The sequence below is a fragment of the Zonotrichia albicollis genome, chromosome 5, assembly GCF_047830755.1.
Source record: "Zonotrichia albicollis isolate bZonAlb1 chromosome 5, bZonAlb1.hap1, whole genome shotgun sequence".
NCBI lineage: Eukaryota > Metazoa > Chordata > Aves > Passeriformes > Passerellidae > Zonotrichia > Zonotrichia albicollis.
Window position 1 is genome coordinate 32,228,234 of NC_133823.1, and position 22,479 is coordinate 32,250,712.

General features: G+C 37.9%; 1 protein-coding gene across 12 annotated transcripts in view; it reads left to right on the forward strand.

The window, feature by feature from the left end:
• The window catches only part of PALLD (palladin, cytoskeletal associated protein), a 184,424-nt gene that overhangs the window by 128,475 nt on the left and 33,470 nt on the right, over positions 1-22,479 (forward strand). For 7 of the 12 annotated variants that reach the window (XM_074541217.1, XM_005493911.3, XM_074541216.1 and 4 more), the window contains one exon: positions 16,674-17,366. The exons of 3 other annotated variants lie outside the window; for them this stretch is intronic. In XM_074541217.1, coding sequence (XP_074397318.1) covers positions 16,674-17,366 — 693 coding nt within the window. The remainder of the gene's footprint in view (positions 1-16,673; positions 17,367-22,479) is intronic. 2 more of the 12 variants (XM_074541218.1, XM_074541221.1) reach the window with 1 other exon arrangement.

A 22,479-nucleotide genomic window follows, 5' to 3' on the forward strand; every position in this document is an offset into this window, starting at 1 on the left:
AAGTTTTCTGGAAAGAGCAGTGAGTTGATTCACTTCAGTCACAAATGCTGATCAGGTGCTTTCCATTTTTGTTGCTACTGATAGGACTTAACCTACCTGAATGCAAAACCTTTACATGTCCAAGAATTTTTATGCCATTTAAGTAACAGAAAATTACTGAGATACCTAATTTGTCTTTAAAAAATATTACTCTTAGAGCTAAAACAAATACTTTTAAAATGTATTTCAATACATGGATGAATTTTAAACATAAATTTTCAAATTCATTTGAAGGAAGTTAAATTCATGTGAAAGTTGCCTGATTTTCAGAGCTACTAATTACTGTTGCTCCTGTTGGTTTCAATGGTATGTCTGTGTGCTTGAACACACAAGCTACTAGTGTGAATTCCTGAATTCATTTACACAAATTTGGAAGGCAGTTGTAGCTTGATTTTTCTGTGATAAAACAAAAAGATGATGGATTCAACGTGGACGTGCCCAGCTAGCACGTCAGTTCTGCTGTGCTTGCTGTATAGAGTAGGATAACTGGCATAATAATAGTGGTGGGATGGATGAGTGAGAGACTTGCAGTTGATTTTTTTCCATTACAGCTAATTGTAGCAGGTGTTTTCTCTGATTTTGAAATAACACAGCAACACAGTATGATAGTTGAAACCTAAGAGTTATATCAACTTACTTAGCAGGACCTCTGTTGTCCAATCAGCTAGTTTTGGTGAAGTTTTATTGTAATAAGATTAAATTAATGTTAGATAAATATAGGTGCCTTATTATTTTCAATTTTGTTTTAACTTCATTCATCTACTTTTCCTGATGTTTTCTCAGAATTTGGCATTAGTTGAAACCACTGCTAAAATGATCATTTGGAAAATTAACACGGGCTGATGTTAATAATTCTAATACTGTTTTATAAAAAAGAAAATCTAGTTATGGAGCAAGTAGCCAATTCATGTATCAACAAAAATACACAAAGATGAAACTGGTCAAGTGAATATTTTTATTTATACCTTTGTCATTCATGCAATCAAATCTTAAGCTACATGTCCTCATTTTTAGGTCTGTACTGTGTTCTTGGTAAGAGTGTAATATTGCACAAATACCCCTACTTGAAATCTTTAGATAGTTCTAGCAATGGAAGTAAAATTTTCTCCAATTTTTCAATGGGCACACTAACCAGTTTGAAGTTACTTTTCTCTTGTAAACTAAATTTTGTTTAAGTCGCCATTAAAGACTTCATTCATTTTTGGGGCAGTTAAATTAAAGATGCATATGTGAAATAAAACATGATCTTATTTGCCGTTGAGAAACAGCAAAGTCATCCATAGAAGAATGGATGTAGAAGTTCATTCTTCACAATTACCGACTAAAGACGGGCTTTGGAAGCCCTGCCTGGGCAGTGTGAGCTATGAGAGGTCCAGCTCTCAGTGCTTGTTCCTGGACAAGCAGCACTTTGCTGCAGCACCAGCAGAACCCTTTAGGTGACTGCTCTTTAGTCTGAAGGAGTGAACAGACTCAGGACTTTAAAGAGCCAAACAAACAAACCATCACCCAAAACCAAGCCCCAAAAAGTCCAACCAACAAACAAAACCATCAATTTATCCAATTCTATGTAGAGTTTTAACTTTTACTTCACTTGCCCTTTCTCCTAGGATCCTGAGCTATTGTGCCATCACAAATGGCAATGAAAGAGCAGGGTTGGGCATAAAGTACTAAGGGATGTCTTACTAAGGAGACAGAGAATTCATGGTATTGTAAGACCTGGTGGTTCCTAAGTGAGAGCAATCAGAGTGATATTCACTGTAGCTCAGCTTACATTTATTTTTTGCATACCTTTACTAGATTAGTATTTTCTTTACTGAGAGCCAGTGATGTAAACATGGCAGCAATTACTGTAAATTTTTTAAGACTGTTTGCTGCACAGCTGCAACTAAAAGCAGTAGGAGCCACTCAGTGAACTTCTCTCAAACTTTTTCGGAAAGGCCGAAGCAGAGGACGAAATGACCTACCATGACTTTTTGTACTGTGATAAATACATTTTTGTGTTCATGTGTGTGTCTGTGTGACAGTGCCTCAATAAATTATGTTCTCAATAAAATTCCATGCCAGCAAATACAGCATGCAGACTTGAAGGGGAATGGGATTTTTGCTCAGTAATATGCACATTAGAAATACAATAACAGGAATTTATGTTTACGTTAATTACAACATGAACATAAATTTCTCTGGGCTCTTTTCTTCTTCATGTGCTATGTGGATTGCTTTTCATCCCACAAAGTATGGCACAATAAAGACTAGCAATCTCAGTGATGGATGAGAAAAACTGAGTGCAAGGACTTGTCTTTTTCTCAAAGGAATCTTATAGACCCACTGCACATATAATTTATTATCATTGTGTACAGTCAAAAAGTCCTATTGTTTTGGTGAAGAGCTCAACCTATGTGGGTGGCAACATCTGTCTCTTAGTAAATAAATATCATATAATATTTTACAGTAATTAATTTCATTAAAATAGAAGATCATGTCTTTTTGAGGAACACAAAGAGTAAGCAGCAAATGAAACTGTAGTAGATACTTGTGTCTCTGTCCCATTTGTATCTGTTGGATTAGGCCTCTGGTTTTAATTTGTTGGTTTCTAGAGGAATTTCTGAGTCTAGAGAAGTAGCATCATAGAAATTAGAACTTTTTCCTTTTCTTTTTATGGGAATTATGTACATTTTACAGATGTCTTTTCTTAGACATTATGCAACTCCCTTGCTCTGTGGTTGGTGACTTTTAAAAAGTGGTTTTCACTAGAGAGTTTCTTTTCAATGCTGTACTGGGAGATCCGGCTTCATGTTCTAGCCCTTTGCAGTTAACTCCTGGCCTTATATGATGATCCTCACTGAAGACTTTGTGGACACTTCTGAATGTTTAAAGCAAGATGTTAAGTTGCAGAGAGGTTTCCTATTAAGGAAAAGTGATGTAATGTCAGTGGAACACTGCCAACTTCTCTCTGCTCATTTTATTTATATTAGCTGCATACCAAAGAAAATGCTCCATAAAACATGAGTGAGTGCTCCTTTCTATATTTAGCCAAGCTAATATACTAATACCAGGAGATTATTTTTATATGCAATTGAAAGAATTATAAAAAGATTTGGGGGCATCTTACAGAAATAAAAGAGGTTGAACTTGGGAAAAGTAAATGCTTGATTTGCTCCTGGTGCATAAAAAAGACTAGGGTATTTCTTTTACATTTGTACTTCCAAGATATGTATTTCTGTGCTGAAAAACATTGTTTAACATTTTAATTGAACTATTTTGCTGATTGTTTAGGGAACATAAAGTACAAGGAAGTTAAGTACATTGATCTGAGTCTTTTTGTCTAGGCACTGCACATGTCTCACTTTAAACTAATTGGCAAGATTGGTGTGATTAAAACCAAGCTTGACATTCCTGTTGCAGTCTGATCTTCTGGTCTGAAACATTCACATTCTTCTTCATACAGAATATAGTGTGATACTGTGCTTTTTTGGCAGGGTTTGAAATCAGTTTGGCATATCTTTGTTCATCACCTTCCCTGACTTTCTTTAGTACTGCTTTTTAAATGAATAAATGAGTCTACTTTTAAACTAGTAGTTTTTTTCCCTTCTGGCTTTTGTTCAAGTCTTTGTTCTACAGCTGATGGTGTTGATAAATAATCACAAGATTTCTTCCTGACTCTAACAATGTTACTTCATAATGCTGTTAAACAATTTGACCTTTTCTGTTAATTCTACTCCTACATGGTGACACTAGCTGGGTGTGGTAGTGTTGGAACTATGGATCCTCCCTGATACTAATTCCACCTAAAAGAATATTCCTCAGCAAGAATACTGAATACATTTGTTAATTGATAAATAAGAGCTGTCATACTAGGTAACTAACTCATAATGTATATGGGGAAAAAGGTACTTTAATAAATTAAATGCTAAGTCTAGTGTGATTGTGACACCATGTGATGTATTATGAGTTCTTCAGTTGTCTCATGAGCGACTAAGTTGTGGGTGGGAGAAAGAATTTTGGGTTGTGTTATTTTTATCTGTGTTATTGAGGATGCATGAAACATTTTATGTATGTTCTGCTTATATCTGAGTTGTCTGTCTTCATTTTGAAGCCTGTGGTTTATTGGGATGACTTCTAAAATGCTTTTGAGGGAGTCTTCATACATTCTGATGTTTAGCATCAAATTTACACACTCTGAACTGCACCCTGGGGCTTTCCCTGGCTCTCTAGGAGGCTGTACTACTAGTTATGTGAGATGCCAAAGAAGAGTGATGAGAACATTTGCCTATGTATCTCCTTTTGACTAGAAGTATTAGAGCAACATGACATCAAACTGAAGGCCAGTAGAAAAAGGCAAGCAATCTTTTAGTCATATCACAAATCAAATATTACTGTTTTACACATCTGGAGCTTGTTTCAGCAATATAAAGCTGTCTAATGTTTAGAAGATTTGAAAATGATTGTGAGATTCTGTTGCTATTTCCAAGTATGCAGATCTCTTCTCATTCATTCTGAGTGATTCATTGGGGAAGTAGATCATGCTGCTAAAAATCATGAGAAAAAATTTTGAGTCAACCAAGGGTCAAAAAACATTTCCTGCAATTATGAATTATATGAAACTAGGACTTTTGCCTTACTGATTCCTCTTAATTTCAGATTAGATTTTAAACATTAGACAAATTTAAATCAAACAAAAAATCTTGAATCATGAGATACCATTTCTAGTATTAGGCTCTTGCAGGAAAACGTTCTCCCTGGTGTAGAAGATCAGACGTAACTAATCTGTGAAGTATTGCCTGGACATGTACTGCAAGAATTATGTGCTATCAAAGTTTGTTTCCCCATTTTTTAAACTAAGGCCTTCTGGATTACTGATTTTTTAAGTAACTTGAATATTGAAGTCTTATAATTCATTTGGAAAACTTCAGTCTCTGAAGGTTTACGAAATGACCAAAAAATGGACAGCTTCAAACAATGCTGCCTTTAGGGCGTGAGAATGTAATTAGTGTGGTAAGTCTGAGTGCATGGACTCATTACAGTCTTGGCATGAGAAAGAGGATGACTGTAGGGGAATGGACTTGTTTTCCTCCAAACAGAAATACGAAGCAGCAAAATCTTTCTGCAGTTCTGGGTGCACACTTTCCCTGATATATAGCACAACTAGTTGGAGAACTTGAATGTCCTTTCTTTATTTTGTACCTTTATGACAAAAATTACCAAATTTTAAAATTATTTTTGTTTTTTTATAGATGTTTGGTTTTTTACTTATTTTTCTGCATATTTTATATGATTTGTCTAATCAATTAACTGACCTCAAATCATCCAAATGCTTTTGTTGTTGTGTATACTTTCATTGAGTGCTATGCTTGAGGTTTCTACCTGAAACAGGATAGAACTAGGAGGATCCTTCAAGTGAGAAACAAGGTCAATGTACTGTGTAAATTTTACTTGTGGCTACAGAGTAGCTTAAGTAAACTGGCCCAGAGACACAAGGGTCATGCAGGTTTAAACACATCAAATAACTTTCCTTGAGGTCATGGTAGAAAACTGCAGTAGGTGAGGTTATTTTAGACCAGTGTTTTCCCAAGAATGAATCATGGTTTTCCAGAGAAGCTAGAATATGCAGTGAGATAGAAGGTAAAGTCATGAATTTTGGTACACCCTAGGCAGGCCTTCTGAAGCTCACATGGGGTGGTGAAGATGTGCTAGTAGCCCAAGGGAAGAGGCAGGGAGGCAGATGAGAAGGCAGCCCAGCATTATACCATGATCTGAGTGTTGCTGAGAGAATCAGGATCATGTGGAAATTCATAGTGAAAAAAGGAAGAACCGTATGATCCCCAGTGATGCTGACTTTAGTGTTTCTGATATTGTTATTGTCAATATCCTTCTGTTACTGAAGTTACATGGAAGTCCTAAATTACATATTTCGTATGAAACTATTAGTCATTTATCAAAGCACAGCCTGATTTTTCCCTTTCTCTATCTCAGCAGTTTTTGAAGTAAATTACACTTGGAGTCCAAGCTGTTGTGATACTTGTAGAGAAGTATCACAACAGCTTGGACTCCAAGTGTAATTTACTTCATGTTGGATTAATTAATGAATAAGTAATAATAATTAATAAGTAATTTACTACAATGTTGGATTAATTGTGAGAGATATGTATTGCAGTTTCTACATCTTGCTAGCACTTAGAATGATGGAAACAAAGTATGGATTACTTTTTTCTAATTTCGGTTTACTAACAGTGATTTACCAATAGTTTCCAAATGTAATTTTAGTAGTCTACTTATGTGAAGGAAACAATTTATACATAGAATTGTGTAACAGTTTGGGTTGGAGGGGACCTTAAAGAATATTTAGTTTCAACCTTCCTGCTATGGGCAAGGAACGTGGGCAGGAATAAAGTACATATACAATTCAATGTAAAAACCTTTTACAACAGGGACAATAAGGACAAAACAAACTGCTGTTGGTCAAGATAAACTACATGAACTTTACTATAGGAGTAGGTAAACCACTCTTCTTGTCATCCATTCTGGAATGTTCATTTTAACATAAATCTTATCCTAATAAATATGGAAAAATATAACTTGGAACCCTTAAATCTGACAAGTGCTGTTTCTAATATTCTTTCTGAGAGAGTGTCCAGCTCCAGGCCAAGAAAGTGCATGAGTCATCAAAATACTGAGTCCATAAAGAAAGAATCTTCATAATTGTCAGACAAAATGGTTTAAAATCCTGAGAAATACACTTTGTAACTAGCTTTATACAAACTACTCTGTGATCAGACTGATAGCAAAAAAGACATGTTTGTTTTTTCTGGGAGGTTTTTACTGCAGGGCAGATGGGAGGGGTGGAATTGATTTCTAGAGGTCAGCTGCAGGCAATCAAATAGGAAAATCTGTACAACAACATAGCAATAGTAAAATTGCTAACTAGGATAGGTCAATACATTGTCTCTGAGTATGTAAATGTTAAATAATATGCAAGATTATTTTTGACATATATTACACTATTTTTGACATATATTACACATCAGTATGTTGTACACTTTGAAACGGTAAAGAAATCCTATAAAGAAAACCCTGTAAATCAAATAAAATAATTTTCAGTGTATTTGTTTAGAAGGAGATGCGTTTGACTTACCAGAAATTGACAGACAAAATATAAAGCCAGAACCTCTTGTGGTATACACACTTAGTTTTAAAAGCCTCTTAGATTGTATGGTTTGACTATCACTTCATGGTAGTTTTTTCTATGTATAGCCTACATTAGCAAATAGTGCACAGAAACAAGGGTGGCTCCACAGAGTGAAGAAACATGCTGAGGGTGTTGTATCTGCACACTTCAGGGTCATTGAGCTTTGGGATTTTGGTTTTTCCTTTTGGACTAGCTCTAGTCTCTTCCATGGACTCATAAGTGGCTCGGGTTGGTTAGTTCATTTCACCTGATAGGAAAGGAGTTCAGGTTCTCGAGAGGCTTCTCATGGATGCAAACCAGAGAAAAAGGAAGTGGGAAATGGTTGGAAATTTGTTTCAAAAGCACATTTCTGACACAAGCAAAAACCCAAATGCAGATATGTCCTTACTGTTCCCTTAGGAGAAGCATCAGGTTACTTGTTTTTGACTGCTCACCATGCTGGTCACAATTTCATTTGGGAAGAAATGAAATACAGTTCTTCCTTTTGTTTTCTCTGTATAAGATGTCTGGCTGCTTTCACTGGGAGCTAAGCAAGATTCAAAACAATTTTGGGGAAGGAGCCAGCCATTCATACTCATTGGCACAGTATTTGTCTATAACAAATGTTTATCATCACATGTTTGCCTGTATGATTCCTTCTTTTTTATGTGATTATACATCACTTAAGGTGCAGCTTAATTCAGAGAAGAAGTCTTTACTAGATGTCTCCCATACTCAAGGTTGTTTGCTGTAGTAAAAAACAAATAGTACCTGAAGTGAATCATCTTTATGGAATGTATTTTCACTCTGAAGTACAAAAGAAATTATTTGCTCTGCCATTTATGCATAAGGTATTCCATTTAAGTTTTCCAGAACAATATACTGTACACTTAGCTAGCAGTTTTGAAATAAAAATATCACCATTACATTACTAGATCTCTTTACGAGCAAAATTCTGTTTAAAATTATGTGTTGCCATTGCAAAAAGCTAATTCAGGTTGTATGTTGGTGTCCAAATTCATGTAACAACAGTATGCATTGTTTCTATTTTTGGTGACAAGGAATGTAATTAGTACTGGTCAGGTCTATTTAAGTGTTCAGGCACATAATATATTCTGACTACTTAAAAGCAGGTTTTGACTGCAGTGACATCTGTGTACTGTAGGTGGATTTTGCCTCTCCTTAGTAATACTGCTGAAAGATTTTTTTGTTTGTTTGTTTTAGCCAAGCAGCGGGGAAATTGTGTTTACACTACCCTTGCAAAAAGTAGCATCCCTTCATATCTGAGGGTGCTTTAGCAACATTTTGGGTATCATAATTTTTCTTGTCTCTTTATACATCGGGGATGACACCTTTTAAAAAACAAACAAAAGGTTCAGCCTCCAAACTCACAGTTCTGAATTGCATGTCTGGCTAGATAAGGTGTGACAGTGCCCTGTAAATTATTTTATTTTGGGGGATATAGCATCTTCTGCTGTACCAAGCCTAAGTTATAATTATGTTAGGATTGTATTGGTTGAATAAATGTCACAAAATCTCTGGGCAATGCTGCAATGTTATTTTCAGTTTCCAATGCTTCTGACTACAGGGCTGAAAGATTTTTACTGTCTTTAGCAGTTGGTTTTACTTGGTGGTACATCTCCTTCTTCCATAAAAGTTAGCGTATGTTTTGGAGGGGATTATTTTTGTGTGCACAGAAGGACTTCAGGAAGAATGGTATAGCACTAAACTCTTATGGCATTAAGATGGCTGACACCTAAAGTAAGTCTGTCATATGTTGTTGTAATGGAATTGCGGAAGTATATAATTATTTCATTTAAATACCAATTCTTATGTATTTACTTCATTTTCAGTTGTTCCTTTTCATATGGTGGTTTAAGAATAGGGTGCCTCCACTAAGTTTCATAAACTACTGATGTGTCAGCTGGTAATATCCCAGCTTTACATGAGGCAGCTACCTGCTCAGATATCAGACCTGTTTGTGAATACAGAGTAGCTGATAAAAGGGCCTAGAACTTAGGTTCTAAAAGCACCTTAGTTTTTTGAGTATTTTTAATAGAGTGTTGAAATTTTAATTTTCCTAAAAACACATTGTGAGCAACTGTGTGCTCCCTTTAATGGCAGAACACCCAGTAGCTACTCAGTTTTTATCCCTTTTTAGTATATTATCCATTCTTCCTCACAAAGAAAATCTCTTTCAATAGTACAAAGCAGTCAGCTTTATATGTAACCCAAAGAACACACTTGACAGATACTGGAATGTTAATACTGAAGACCTGGAAATTCAATTTTAAGCCCACTGTAACAGTTATTGAGTGGCATAAAAATAAGCAAATCTCCTAACTCTGGTGATCAGTAGTAATAAGATGTGATGATTTATACAGTATCTTGTTAATCAAATACATTACATTTAAAATAAATATGTGAATTAAAAAAGACAACTGTGCATGTATTGTTCCAGTGAGAAGATATATAGTACTACATCTTTTTATTCTGTTCACTTTTGGTTTTAGGCTAACACAGTCTTTCATACTTAATTTTTTTCCAAACCATATTTTCTTTGAATATATACCAGTCAGCACAGAACATAATTTAGTATGGCATAATCACAGTCAGAAGACCTCTTTTTCTGTTTGCAGGCCAGTTCATTCCTGCATTCCGAGTAATGATTTCCTACACTTTGGGCTGATTCAGCTGATTGGAACCTGCATTGTAATTAATGTCTTGATGCAATTTACCTCTTAATAACATAACACTTTTAGCCTCCTTTCTCAGTAAAACCTGTTGCCTGTGTAATATTTTACCTGCTGTATCTGTCACTGGATAGCCTGTGCATTAGTTGTGCACACAACTGAAAAACCAAGCCTGACAGGTTTTTGACTACCAGACCAATTCTTATGATCTAACCCTACCAAAGATATGAAGTTTAGCATTTTTGCTAAAGCTGTATTGTATCTTTATGACTTTTGGGAAAATGAATGTGCACAAGAGCACCATTTCCTCTCTTTCTGTACCCAAGCTAAATGTGTTATCTCACTGGTGCATGTTTTGAAAAATGTCCCCGCAGTGGTATTGAGGGGTAAAAAATGGTTCCTGTCTCTGAAAGAATGGCTCGTGTTTGCTGAATTCTGGCACCCTCTCCACTGCTGGTTTCCTTAGCACAGAAATTACCTTGATGTGTTTGACAGATAACCAAACAGAGTGGAAAATGGGCACAGCTACAACTGCCACTTTTTAGGATAGATAGGAAGGTTTTTAACAGCCAAATTAGAGCAGGACTTCCTTACAAAAGAGTCCACAAAGAATGCAGATGGTTTACACTTCTCATCTGGGTGTATGAAGTTTCTTAGATGAAAAGCTCAGCTTCACAGTGTGCTCATAACACAGTCCCTGTGTTAGTTCTTGCACCGTATTTCTTCTTCTAGGAGTGTATTACCTTACATTGAAACTAATTATAAATGCTCCTGTATATCAACCTGAAATACAGAAAATATTTCTGTAAATCTGCATTTTCAGATTGTTAAGCTTTGAGGGGAAGGTAATAAAAATGTTAAAGTGTTGCAGCTGCTGGAGTTGGTTCCTAGTTACAGTTCTTCATCAAGCTACCCAGCATGAGGTTTAAATTGTAATGACAACCTGCATCCTCCCTGTAATGTTAGTATAGACAAAATATACCTCTGAATATTTTCCTGCTAGAACCCAAACTGGTGCTGGTTTCTGTGTGTTGTTGTTATTCCTCCATCCTGTCCCCTCCATCACCTGTCTGCCCCCCATTTTTATTTTAACTGATAATTCTAGTCGTAGTAATGTAAGACTAATTCTAGTCTTACATAAATATGAACCCCTGCAGCATTTAAAACAGTCTCTTTTTTTTTTCCTCCCACAATCTAAGGGACTGTTCAGTCTTATAAAACCTAAAAGTTGTCTAAATTCATTTGTAATGATACGGTCTGGAGGCTGTCTGTGTGTTGGATACATAGCAGTTCTTGTTAAAAGAGGCAACTGTTCTCCCTTTACTTCACATTCTTGCCTTGACATATATGTAGATCTTTAACATTTCTAAAAATAAGCAAATATTTATTCAGTGGATATTTCAGTCTGAGTTACTTTTGTATTCTGAGTATTTCTTTTCAGTACATCTGGTAATTAATTTACTGGCAGATTAATTTAGGATTTGGGTTTTTTCATTTTTAACAACTCAGTAATCGGTAAGTTTGGTGGAAAATTTTAAATTGTATTAGGAATTTTGTCAAGAGTAGAATTCCAGGTATCCGAGTTTGCTATCACATTTTGGATAAGTTGGTATGTATATTTTAGTCTCTTAAATAGTAGCTGTCAGAAGTAGTTAAGAAAATTACTAATTTTCAACAGTTACTATATCAGCAAAATTCCTCATGTTGTACTTGTAGAAAGCAAATTAAATGTCTTTAAGAGCTACCTGGCAGATCTGTCCTAACAGCTGCTGGGAACCACAGATGCAGAAGCAGGTATCCAGTTTGGCTGCCCAGGAGCTAGAAAGATATAAATATATGTGATACATTCCAATTTTAATAAATTTAAAAATTATGGAAAAATTCATCCTGGTATTTATTGTATAAATACCAAAGTTTAGAGATAAATATATCTAAATGTACACATATACAAAATACATCTATACATGGAGAGCTGCTGACATTGAACTCAGTGAGAAGAGCTCCTGCCATTTGATACAGTGTGATAGTGACTGTCTCCCTTTTGGTAGAGCTCTGGCATAATTCTGAAGCAATAGTATTGAGTTAGAAGCTAGATCTTCTTTGGAAAGTAGAGTTTATGGAGATGAGCAGTTGTTACCCCAAATATACAGGCATTGTCTGGCATTGTTTTTGAAGCTTAACTTAGAAAAATAGCTCAACATTTTAAAATTGTGCTTAATTCTGATAGTTTTTCATTTAAAATATTCCTGTACCTTTGTTTCAGTGGTATGTTTTGTATATTTCTGTAGAACTGCACCATCTGTTTCTCAAAAAGCAGGTCACTGATAGGATTGTGAAGGGGCTGATCTGCTTTTGCTCAGGAATGATTTGAGGCAGAAGGGAGCTCGTTATTCTTCCACAACCTGAGATAAATAGGACTCTTTCTTTCAAACAAAAATTGCCTTTCTTTGTCCGTTTTCCATTTTATTTTATTGAGATCAGAGGGACAAAATTTGGAATTTTAAAATGCTATAGAAAACATCACTTAGTCTTGGCTCTTTACCTGTGGTCATTTATTTCCATTTACTTTGTGTACTGTGTTGTAAAACACTGCCTACATTTCAATGTCCTTGCATACTTCATGGTAGGCATAACTCAGTAGGGTTCATTTCATATACAAAGGCTTCAAGGCTACAACAGCATTTCTCTTCCTTTTGAGAACTTCCCCTTCCAAGAGAGGTAGTTTGGATAGAAGGGCTTCCATATGAACTTTTGTGTTTAAAGGTACACAAGTTGATGATTAGACTGCAAACAGTAAGATGCTTCCCAGAAGAGGGACATTGTTTCTCTAAATAAGCTTTGTAATGTAAGATAAAAGTAAAGCTGGTACATACCCTAATACTGGGAATATGTGAATGAGCCTAGGACAGAAGTTAAGTATGAAGGATTTACTGCATTCCTGGGAATGCCATCTGCTGTAATGTTGTCTGCAATTCAGTAGCCAGGTCTTGTTGAGACTTGGAGAGGTGTGCAACCACTACCTGTGTCACTCCTTTACTCCACTATGTTCAGGCACTTGGAGTTGCAGTTCCTGATGGGGGTTGTTACCAGTTTAATTCTCAGTCACATACTGCTCTGTTTTCAAAGCAGTGTGATACAGAGGTTATCAGGAAGAAGAAGCATTATGAAAATGGGATAAAAATATAAAACCAGCCTATTGTAACTTAAACCAAGCGCATACCTCAAAATATGATTTCTCAAGTAGCTATTAAACTGTGGTGTACATATTGGCAACCATTGTTGTCCACCAAGAAACCGAATGTCTCATGTCCCTACTCTTTGCTTTTGATGTCTGTTTTCAAATGTTTCTTGCTATCCCTTAGCTATGAAAGTCATCACCTTACTGAGCATGTTCTGAGTGCCCAGTACCAAACCCATGCATGGAGCTGCTCTTGCAGGCAGCATGGCTCAGAAACCTCACCTCGGTTGCAACTGATGTCTGCTTTCATTAACATCTTACTGCCTTGCTGCTTGCATTTTGGAACTTTCTTAGCATACCTATCAGATCATCTGAAAATGTATTTTAATATCTTGGTTAATAGTACCTGGTATTGGAAAAACATTATGAATTCTAAAGCAGAACTTTTGAACATATTTATGTAGTACTAGGCCTGCTTTTCAGTGAGTTGATGGAGTTTCTCAATATTCATTTTACTCTAGCTATGATTTTTTTTCTAATTACTTACCTTTATCGTTTACTGATTGAATTTGCTAAGAAAGTACTTTTATATGCTCATTCTTATATTGTTATAATTAATTATTTGGCAAAATAAAGAATTCCACATGAGAAAATAAGTTTATGCTCTATTGTTTAGTCAAGCATAATGTGTTTCCTGAATGCATGTGTGCCCTTTAAAATTACAAAACATATTTCAACTAATTGGAAAGAGGATGTAATTACAATTAAATTAGTTTTCCTTGTAATCTCATCCAAAAACCAAACTCTTAATTCCCTTCTTTGTTTGGGAAGGGAAATGAGAAATTAATATGAATGAGAAATTAATAATTTTCATCATTTTTGCCTTTGTCACAGCAGAGGATCTACCTATGTAGAACTTCCACCACTGAGGGTGTCATTCCCAAGAAACACTGGTGAATTGTTATTGTTTCCTCTCCTTTTCTCCTTCATAATGACACATCTCTAGAATACCTCTCCTCAAGAAAATAATATGGCAGTGTCTGATGTTAAAAGAATAGCTCTGAGGTAGAGAACATGCTTTTGCAGACAAGGATTGTGTGTGCACTTTTGCAACTGGCATGAAAATTTACTCTAAGCTGAGCTTTGTGGTTTTTTTGCCCCATGGACTGATGTGATAATGGTTGTGTTTGCATGCTATTTTTTAAGCAAACAAACACGTAATTTAGGTGGATTCTAAGCTGACCAACAGCTGTTCAACCTGAATCAGTACTGTCCTGGGCTAATAAACCCTGATTTACAGGCATGCATATTCCTGCAGCCTCAAGTCAAGCTTAGTGGGAGAGCTGAGCAACCTCATTTTTGCCTGTCACCCTTTTGTAGAGATACCCAGAATGTGGTCTCTGGCTGTGCATGGCAGGGTCAGCAGCAGTGCAGGGCAGCGCTGCAGTGCTGCACTTGCAGTGACAGGGCCATAGATGGGCATTTGTGGGATGCTGCTGGCCGGGCGCAGCGCCATGTGACTTGGCAAATGCAAATAAAAAGGTCTCAAGACATGACACTCCTACTTGCTTTCAGCACTTGTTGGATAAACATAGTAGTGTTGGAGACAGCTAAGTTTCTGCTATATTCAACACCTCATTTACAATGCTAAATTGTCCCCTTTTTGTTTTTTTACCTTAGTCTGTCTGTAATAAATAAATAAAAAAATTGAGGATGATTATGATGAAAAATAAAATAACTAAGAGGTATTGGACAGTAGGTCGGCAAATATTCAGGCCAAGGATGCAGAAGAAGGTGAAAGTAGTAATTTTACAGGATTTTCTCTGTCCAGCCAGAGAAGTGACCAGAACTGTTGCTGTCATAACTAAGCAAGTCAAATTTTGACGGGAACTAAAATTGTGTTGTTTTAACTGACTTAAATAAAGATGAATGTTAAGTAATTTCACAAAAATAGAATAAGTTTCAGCCGGCATCCTGTGGAGTGAAAAGTCGAACTGATAGGGATTAATAATCTCTATTATCAACATTAAAAAATTAATTATAAAATTTAGAAAGTGAACTGTAACTTTCAAATGTTCTCGTTGCTAATTTAAGTTAAAAAGTTAATCTCCTTTTAAGTGCTGCAATTGTGTGGTTAGTGAGACATTGCTGGAATTGAACCCTCTTTACAACAACAATACCAAAGAAAGGCAACTGTTAAGTATAAGTTACTCATTTTTCAGTTTTCTGCCCTAAAACAGCTTGCTCCCCTTTCTCTTATCTAAGCAATCTCCTTTGGCCAGAGATCATAAGCAGAATTATTGTCAGAAAACATTTTCGAGGAAATGTAGATGGTTGGAATATCAAAATTAATCTTCAAGTGGAAAATATGATGTTATTACCATTTCTAATTTTGTTGCTATCAACAAAAGTATATTGTTGTGCCAGAATCATACATTCATATGCCATGCATTAGGCAAACTGCTTCTAAAATGTCTGCTTAGATGACCTAAATTATATATAAACAGTGACATACTTGTATACAATAAAGTATTTCTATATTAAATATACAGAAAAGTTATATGTGCATATGCTGAAACTTTGTGGATATTTGGAGTATTGAGATAAAGTTATGTTTTCCAGCTGAAAAAGGACAATTTCAAGCAAGCTAGTCTGATGTATTGTCACATGATAGACCACAGTTAATTTTGAGCTTAATGTCTTTCAAACAGCTGTATTGAGACCATAAAACCACCCAGTTCTGATTTGCTTCAGTGCTGAACATTTTACTTTTTTCTTTCAGTTTTTCCCCTTAATTAAGAGTTCTGAGTGCTCCTGATTATTAACTTTTTTAGTCTCTATTCTTCTTCCAGTGAATTTCTGAATTTCTAAATTAAATTCTTACTTCCATTTGAGCTGATACTATTGCAATGCCTCAGAACTATATGAAGTATCTACTAAGATTCATCTCAGGACCTACAGTTGAAAATAAAACTGGGGAGAAAAAGTGGGACTAAAGACCTGGGGAAGCTCAGTTCACAGCTTCCCTAGGTTACAGATGTTTCTCAGAAGTCTTTGCTCATCTACATACATGGATGGTTCTAACACAGAAGTTGGTCCCTTGTCTCCAAGTACTTCATTAAAAGTATGATTGTAATTAGGTCTGTCTGATTGGGCCACAGAGGCTACAACAGAAATTCAGCTACAGCTGAAGTTTTTACTGGGTAAATATTTCAGCCTTATCATTGAAAGGGGGCTGTTGAAAAAAATATCACATGAATCAAAGAGTTTCAGTACTTTTACCTTGAATTCCATTATCTGCATTGTGCCTTTAAAATATCCTAAGTGCTTCGCATGGCCATATAATTAATCTTTTTGAAGAATTGATGGCTCTGTTAAATTCTATTATGCACACCCTTTTTCCTTCATCTTGAGGGCATAAAAATGGACTTTTGTAGCCATGTGTTAACTCTGAAGAAGTGGGGCTATTCAACATATGCAAATACTTTAAACTTTCCCTCTCTTTCAATTTTCCTGGACTCTAGACCAGTGGAAGTTTTACCTCCTCTCCAGCCAGAATTGCATGTCTGATCATCTTTTTGTCTATTTTTCCTTCCCGCAGGGACCCCCAAAAAATACAGCAGCTGCAGAACCAAATTCGTCTGGAACAAGAAAGTGGACAGTGGTATCGTCACCAACAGCAACCCGATCATCAGCACCCTCCCTCTTCTCCTTCCTTTCCTCCTCCCCCCTCCTTCCAGGAGCTTGAGTCCAGCCAGTCTGCCACCTCTCCTGTGCCAATGAGTATTCTTAACTCTCATACTTCCCCAACCATGCAGTCTTCCAGCTCCTTCAACTATGCTCGGCCTAAGCAGTTCATTGCTGCCCAGAACATCAGCCCTGCTTCAGGTTATGTGACTCCATCTTCTGGGTCATCCACATCTAGCCTTCCTTCTCCTATGTCTCCAACTGCTTCTCAGAAACAGTTTGGGAGAGTGCCAGTTCCTCCCTTCTCTCAGCAGTTTGCTCCAGAAGGGGAATATGCCTGGTCTCCTTCTTCTCCATCCCCTCCACCCCCACCTCCACCTGTCTTTAGTCCAACAGCGACATATCCAGTGTGTGATTCCTTTCCACTTCCACCTCCTCCACCCCCTCCTCTTCCTTCACTTTCTTCACCTTCCCACAGCCTGTCTCCAACTCCAAGATTTCCTAATTCCAGCCAGTCTCCAGCAGCTTTTCTCAGCTCCATGCTGCCATCCCAGCCACCACCCATTTCTGTCAACGCATTAGGCCTCCCGAAAGGAGTGACGCCTCCGTAAGTATCAGCTGATGAGCTCCTTGCTGTACTGCAGATTGTAATGAAGATTATTGCACTTGCTTCATTTGTACTTTTCTAGGGTCCTTTGCTGTTAGCAGTTATCTGAGAGGGAGAGATGTGTGAATAAATTTCAAGTGCTTCTGTGCTAGAGATGTGAGATAGTTTTTTAAGCCTCACAGAAGTGAGATTCTGAAAGAGCCCTACAGTAGGAGCACAAAACATGAGAAGCTGAAGCCTTAAACTGGAGTTTGAGAAAATGTGAAAGCAGGAGCAAAAGGCTCTGCAGGCCCAGGGCAGTGAAAGGAGATCCAAGAAAACCCTTCTCATGGCCCAGTTCTTTTAAAGCCACTTATTCAGTGATATTTGCAGTTTCTGTTCCTATTACATCTGCAGATAGAGAAATTTCAAGTAAAGAGTATATCTTTCAGAAGTCCCTATAGCTTTGTGATACTGAAAATACAAGGTGTTAAAGTATACATCTGATAACAAAGTGGCCATAACAGTTCATTGGCTTTGGCTAGAGATTTTGTTCTGAGGAAGTTTGGGAGAGTGTTTAGGGAGGGATTTAAAATAGCAGTGCATAAAAACAAACAGAATCCCTATGCCTAACAACTCCGCACACTTATTGTCCCCTTTTGTCTTCTCTAAAGGCCAAAATAGTATTTTGGAGCATGTCAGCTCCCATCATAGATCAGTTTTTCTTTCCACTGGCACTAGACTCTAATTCCATCCTTAGAGAACAAAGAGACATGCTGAATAACAAAAATGAGAATAGCTGTATCCAAGGCTTATTTATAACTTTGTTCAGAAGTTTGTCTAAACATATCTACAGTATCTAGGTGACTTGCTCAGCTACATACTGTTGCAGTGGGAAATTCTGTTATTTCAATCCAAGATATGAAAAGGAAGAGAAAGAAGAAAGAGGACATATATCTAAGTAATAAGTCATGTATCTGTTTTAAAAAGCATTTCTTTATCTTGATTTATTTCATACAGCTCATTATGGAGTCTGGCTATGAAATGTTTTTAGGAGAAAAATTAATAAATAGTGCAATTTTCCCTTGCAGTCATCATAGTTGTGATTTTCTGTCTTACTGTGTCCTTTGCACTGGCTGAGTTTTACTTTTGATACTGAGCACTGAAAATTGCATGATTAATTTACTGACAGCTTGACCAGTAAGCACAGCCCACTGAAGCCTGCTATTACCCTTGATTTTCCAAGAAAGGATTCTAGTCCAGCTATACAGCTCTGACAAGGGCTGGATTCATTTTTGAGCTCACCTCTGTGTGCTGTGAGGGTAATAGCAGCAGCTTGAGCCCCTGCTGTGTCCCTCTTTCCTTGTTACTCTGTGCTTATGGATACATGTTCTCTCTTGAAGCATTAGTTATGTTCTTCCTCATTCCCTTTGACCTTTGGACAGAGAAACAACTCTGCAAAGATTCTTCGCCCTTCACCATGCCCCTCACTTCACCAAGTGCAGCAGCTAGTCTGGGTAGGCACATGATGGTGTGTCTATCTATATTCCTCCTTCCCCCACCCCAACAAGGCAGCAACCTCAGGGTCTGAGCTGAGGATGAGGTAGTTGGCTGTTTTCCTGCATTCCCTCGGGAAATAAAGTCCAGATGGGAGCTGGATCGTGTTAACTATACTGAATGTATGTGTGTATAATTTATGTGTGTATATATATATGTGTGTGTGTATATATACATACACAGGGAGCATTTGTCATCTGAATTATAACATTAAAACATGGTAAAATATGTACTGTGTGATGCAGAAAAGCCATAATCTATTGTTATATATCTTTGATGCTAATTTTTCCCTGGCTTCTTCTTTTTCATGTTACTGTGTAGGTTAATGTCTGGTGTGTCTTGCTTAGTAGATTACTTTATTTCCCATAATTCTAATACCACTCCTGAGCAGTTCTTCCCCTGGCCTCCATTTCCCCCTCAGCTTTAGGCCTCTTCTGCTTTGTGCTGTAGCCTCAATTCTTTTTTTGGCCCCTTTCACTTTTTGCTTCTTTTCCTTTGTCTTTTACTCCATCCTCACAAGTCCTCTTCAGCACATTTATCTATCTGAGACATAGTTTCTGAGCTTCACACACTCCATAACTTCGGCCTGTGGTCTCACCATTTTGCCATGATGTCCAAGATCTGTTGGTTGAAAATTATGGTGCTGTTTCCTGACAGTGTGCTTTACAGACTGGGTGCAAGAAATAAATTGTTGCATTCAAAGTTTTGCTCAGTAGCTGAAATACTAGTCAAGCCATTTATCTTCAAAGATAAATGTCATTGCTAAATCTTGGCACAACCACAGCTCTGCTCCTCAAAAGCAGAACTTGGTAGGCATATTTTTTTTCAGTTTTGTGTTGTGGTATGAGCAGAATAAAGTTTAAGTAATAAACATTGCAGGTGCAGGCAGTTATTTTTGGAAGTGGTCAAAGGCAGCACCAGTAAAGTTCTCTGTGGCTGTATACAAGCCAGTAGTCTTTGTTACTCCTCTTGGAGTCAAACCTTCATTAGCTTTCTTTTGTCATTTCCTTTCCCATGCATGTATCATACTTGTTCTGCTGAAAAGAGAAATCTATTCAAGCAGATGCAAGACAAAGCAAGAGGAGCTAAAAGCTTTGGCCCAGTCCCAGAGAGATGACATCATTGGCATAATGCAATGAGTCCTGGGACTGGTGTGTCATGAAGGATGGTTGCAGGCTCTTCAGGGGGGATAGGCAGGGCAGGAGAGACAGGGAGGTTGGCACTGTATGTAATAGAGAGTCTGGAATGAATGGTGCCTACAGTTGGCAATGGCATGGTCAAAAGCCTCTGGATAAGGATTAAGGGACAAACAAGTAATGCAAATGTCATCATGGGAATTTACTATAGACCTCCTATCCAGAATGGTGATGCTGATGAATTATTCTTTAAGGAACTAAGGAACATCTCTAAGTTAACCACTCTTATCCTTACGGGGGACTTCAACTTGGCAAATGTTAGTGAATACCATACAGCTAATACCAGCAGGTCCAGAAGGTTCATAAACACCTGGATGATCACTGCATGGTGCAGACACTAAGAGAGCCAACTCGGTAAGATGTCCTCCTTGATCTGCTGCTCATTAACAGAGAGAATCTTATGACTGAAGTGGAAATTGGTGGTTGTCTTGGCCACAGCAAGCACAAAGCAATTAGATTTAAAACTTCAGACTTCTTAGGGAACTAATGAGTAAGGTCCTCTGGGAAAATGTTTTTGATGGTGCTGGGGTCCATCAATGCTGGTGACTTTTTAAGCACCACCTCCTATGGGCACAGGAGCAGGCAATTCCAAAATGTTGGAAAAGCAGGAGAGGCAGAAGGCCAACTTGGCTAGGCAGGGATCTTCTTCTAGAGGTAAGGCAAAAAAAAGGTAAATGTTTGACCAGCAGAAGCAAGGTGACATGGGAGGACTACAGAGATGCTGTTCTCTTCCATGGGGAGAAAATTGTGAGGGAAAAGCGCAATTAGAGCTGAAGCCAGTCTGTACTGTGTAGCACAATAAAAAGAACTTTAAAAAATATGCTAGTTGCAAAAGGCAGTCCATAAATAACAGTGACTTGCTAAATTATGAGTATATTCACCATACAAACAGGGACATAAACAAGGCAGAGGGAGTTAATCCTCTCTTCAGTCTTCGGCACCAGTCATGGACTATGGGGCTCTCAGTGCCCTGAGCTGAAGGATGAGGATTCTGAGAATTATAAACTCAGAGTCAACTCTGAACTTGTGAGGGAATCACTGGTCCAGCTGGGTCCCTGTCAGTCTATGGGGCCTGATGGGATTCATCCTGGAATCCTCAAAGAGCTGGCTGATATTACAAGACTTCTCTCAATGTCTTTTTGAACTGTTTTGGGAATCTGGAGAGGTGCCACTTGACTCGATGCTGGCTAATATTGTCCCAGCTTTCAAGAACAGCATGAAGGAAACTACAGGTCTGTTGGTCTCATTTCAGTGCCTGGTAGAATAATGGAGAAGATTACTCTTGGAGTTACTGAAAAACACCTGAAGGATAATGCAGTCATTGGCCAAATGGCTTCATCAGGGGAAAGCCCTGTTTGACTAGCATTATTCCATTCATGACAAGGTAACCCACCTAGCTGAGCCTAGGAAGCCTGTTCATGTAATCTCTTTGGACTTTGGTTGAGCTCTCAACACTGTCTTTCGTGGTGTCCTTCTGGACAACATGTCCAGCATTCAGCTGGATCAGCACATCATATGATGGGTGCTCACCTGGCTTACGGGTCAGGCACGAAGAATTCCAGTAAATAGAGTTACATTAGGCTGGCAAGCAGTCAATGTAACTCTATGTTCCACATGGCTCCAACATAGGGCCAGTGCTCTTCATAAATTACTTAGATGCAGAACTCACAGGAATACTAAGTAGATTTGCTGGTGATACTAAACTGGGGGGAACTGTCAACTACCTTGAGGGGAAAGAGGCCCTGCAGAGAGATCTTGACAAATTAGAGGGTTGAGTAATGACCCATTGTATGACATTTAATGAAGGCAAGTGCTAGATTTTGCACCTGGGACAGGGCACCTCTGGATATACAAGAAGGCTGGGCAATGAGAGGCTTGAGAGCAGCTCTTTGGAAAGGGACTGGGGGTCATGATTGATGGAAAATCATTGTGCCCTGGCAGCCAGGAGGGCAAACTGTGCACTGGTGGGCATCAGGCACAGCACCCCCAGCCAGGAAAGGAGGAGGAGGGGATTGTCCTGCTCTGCTCTGCACTCGTGTGGCCTCACCTCAAGGCCTGTGTGCAGTTTTGGACACCACAATACAAAAAAGACATTAAGCCATTAAAGAGAGTCAAGAAGAGGGCAATGAAGATGGTGAGGGGCCTTGAGGGGAAGCCGTGTGAGGAGTGGCTGAGGTCACTTGGTCTGTTCAACCTGGTGAAAATGAAACTCAGGGGAGACCTCACTGCAGTCTGCAGCTTCCCTGTGAGGAAAAGAGGAGGGGCAGGCACTGATCTCTGCTCTGTGGTGACCGGTGACAGGACCCGAGGGAATGGCCTGATGCTGAGTCAGGGCAGGTTTAGGTTGGATACTTGGTCTACACCCAAAGGATGGTTGGACA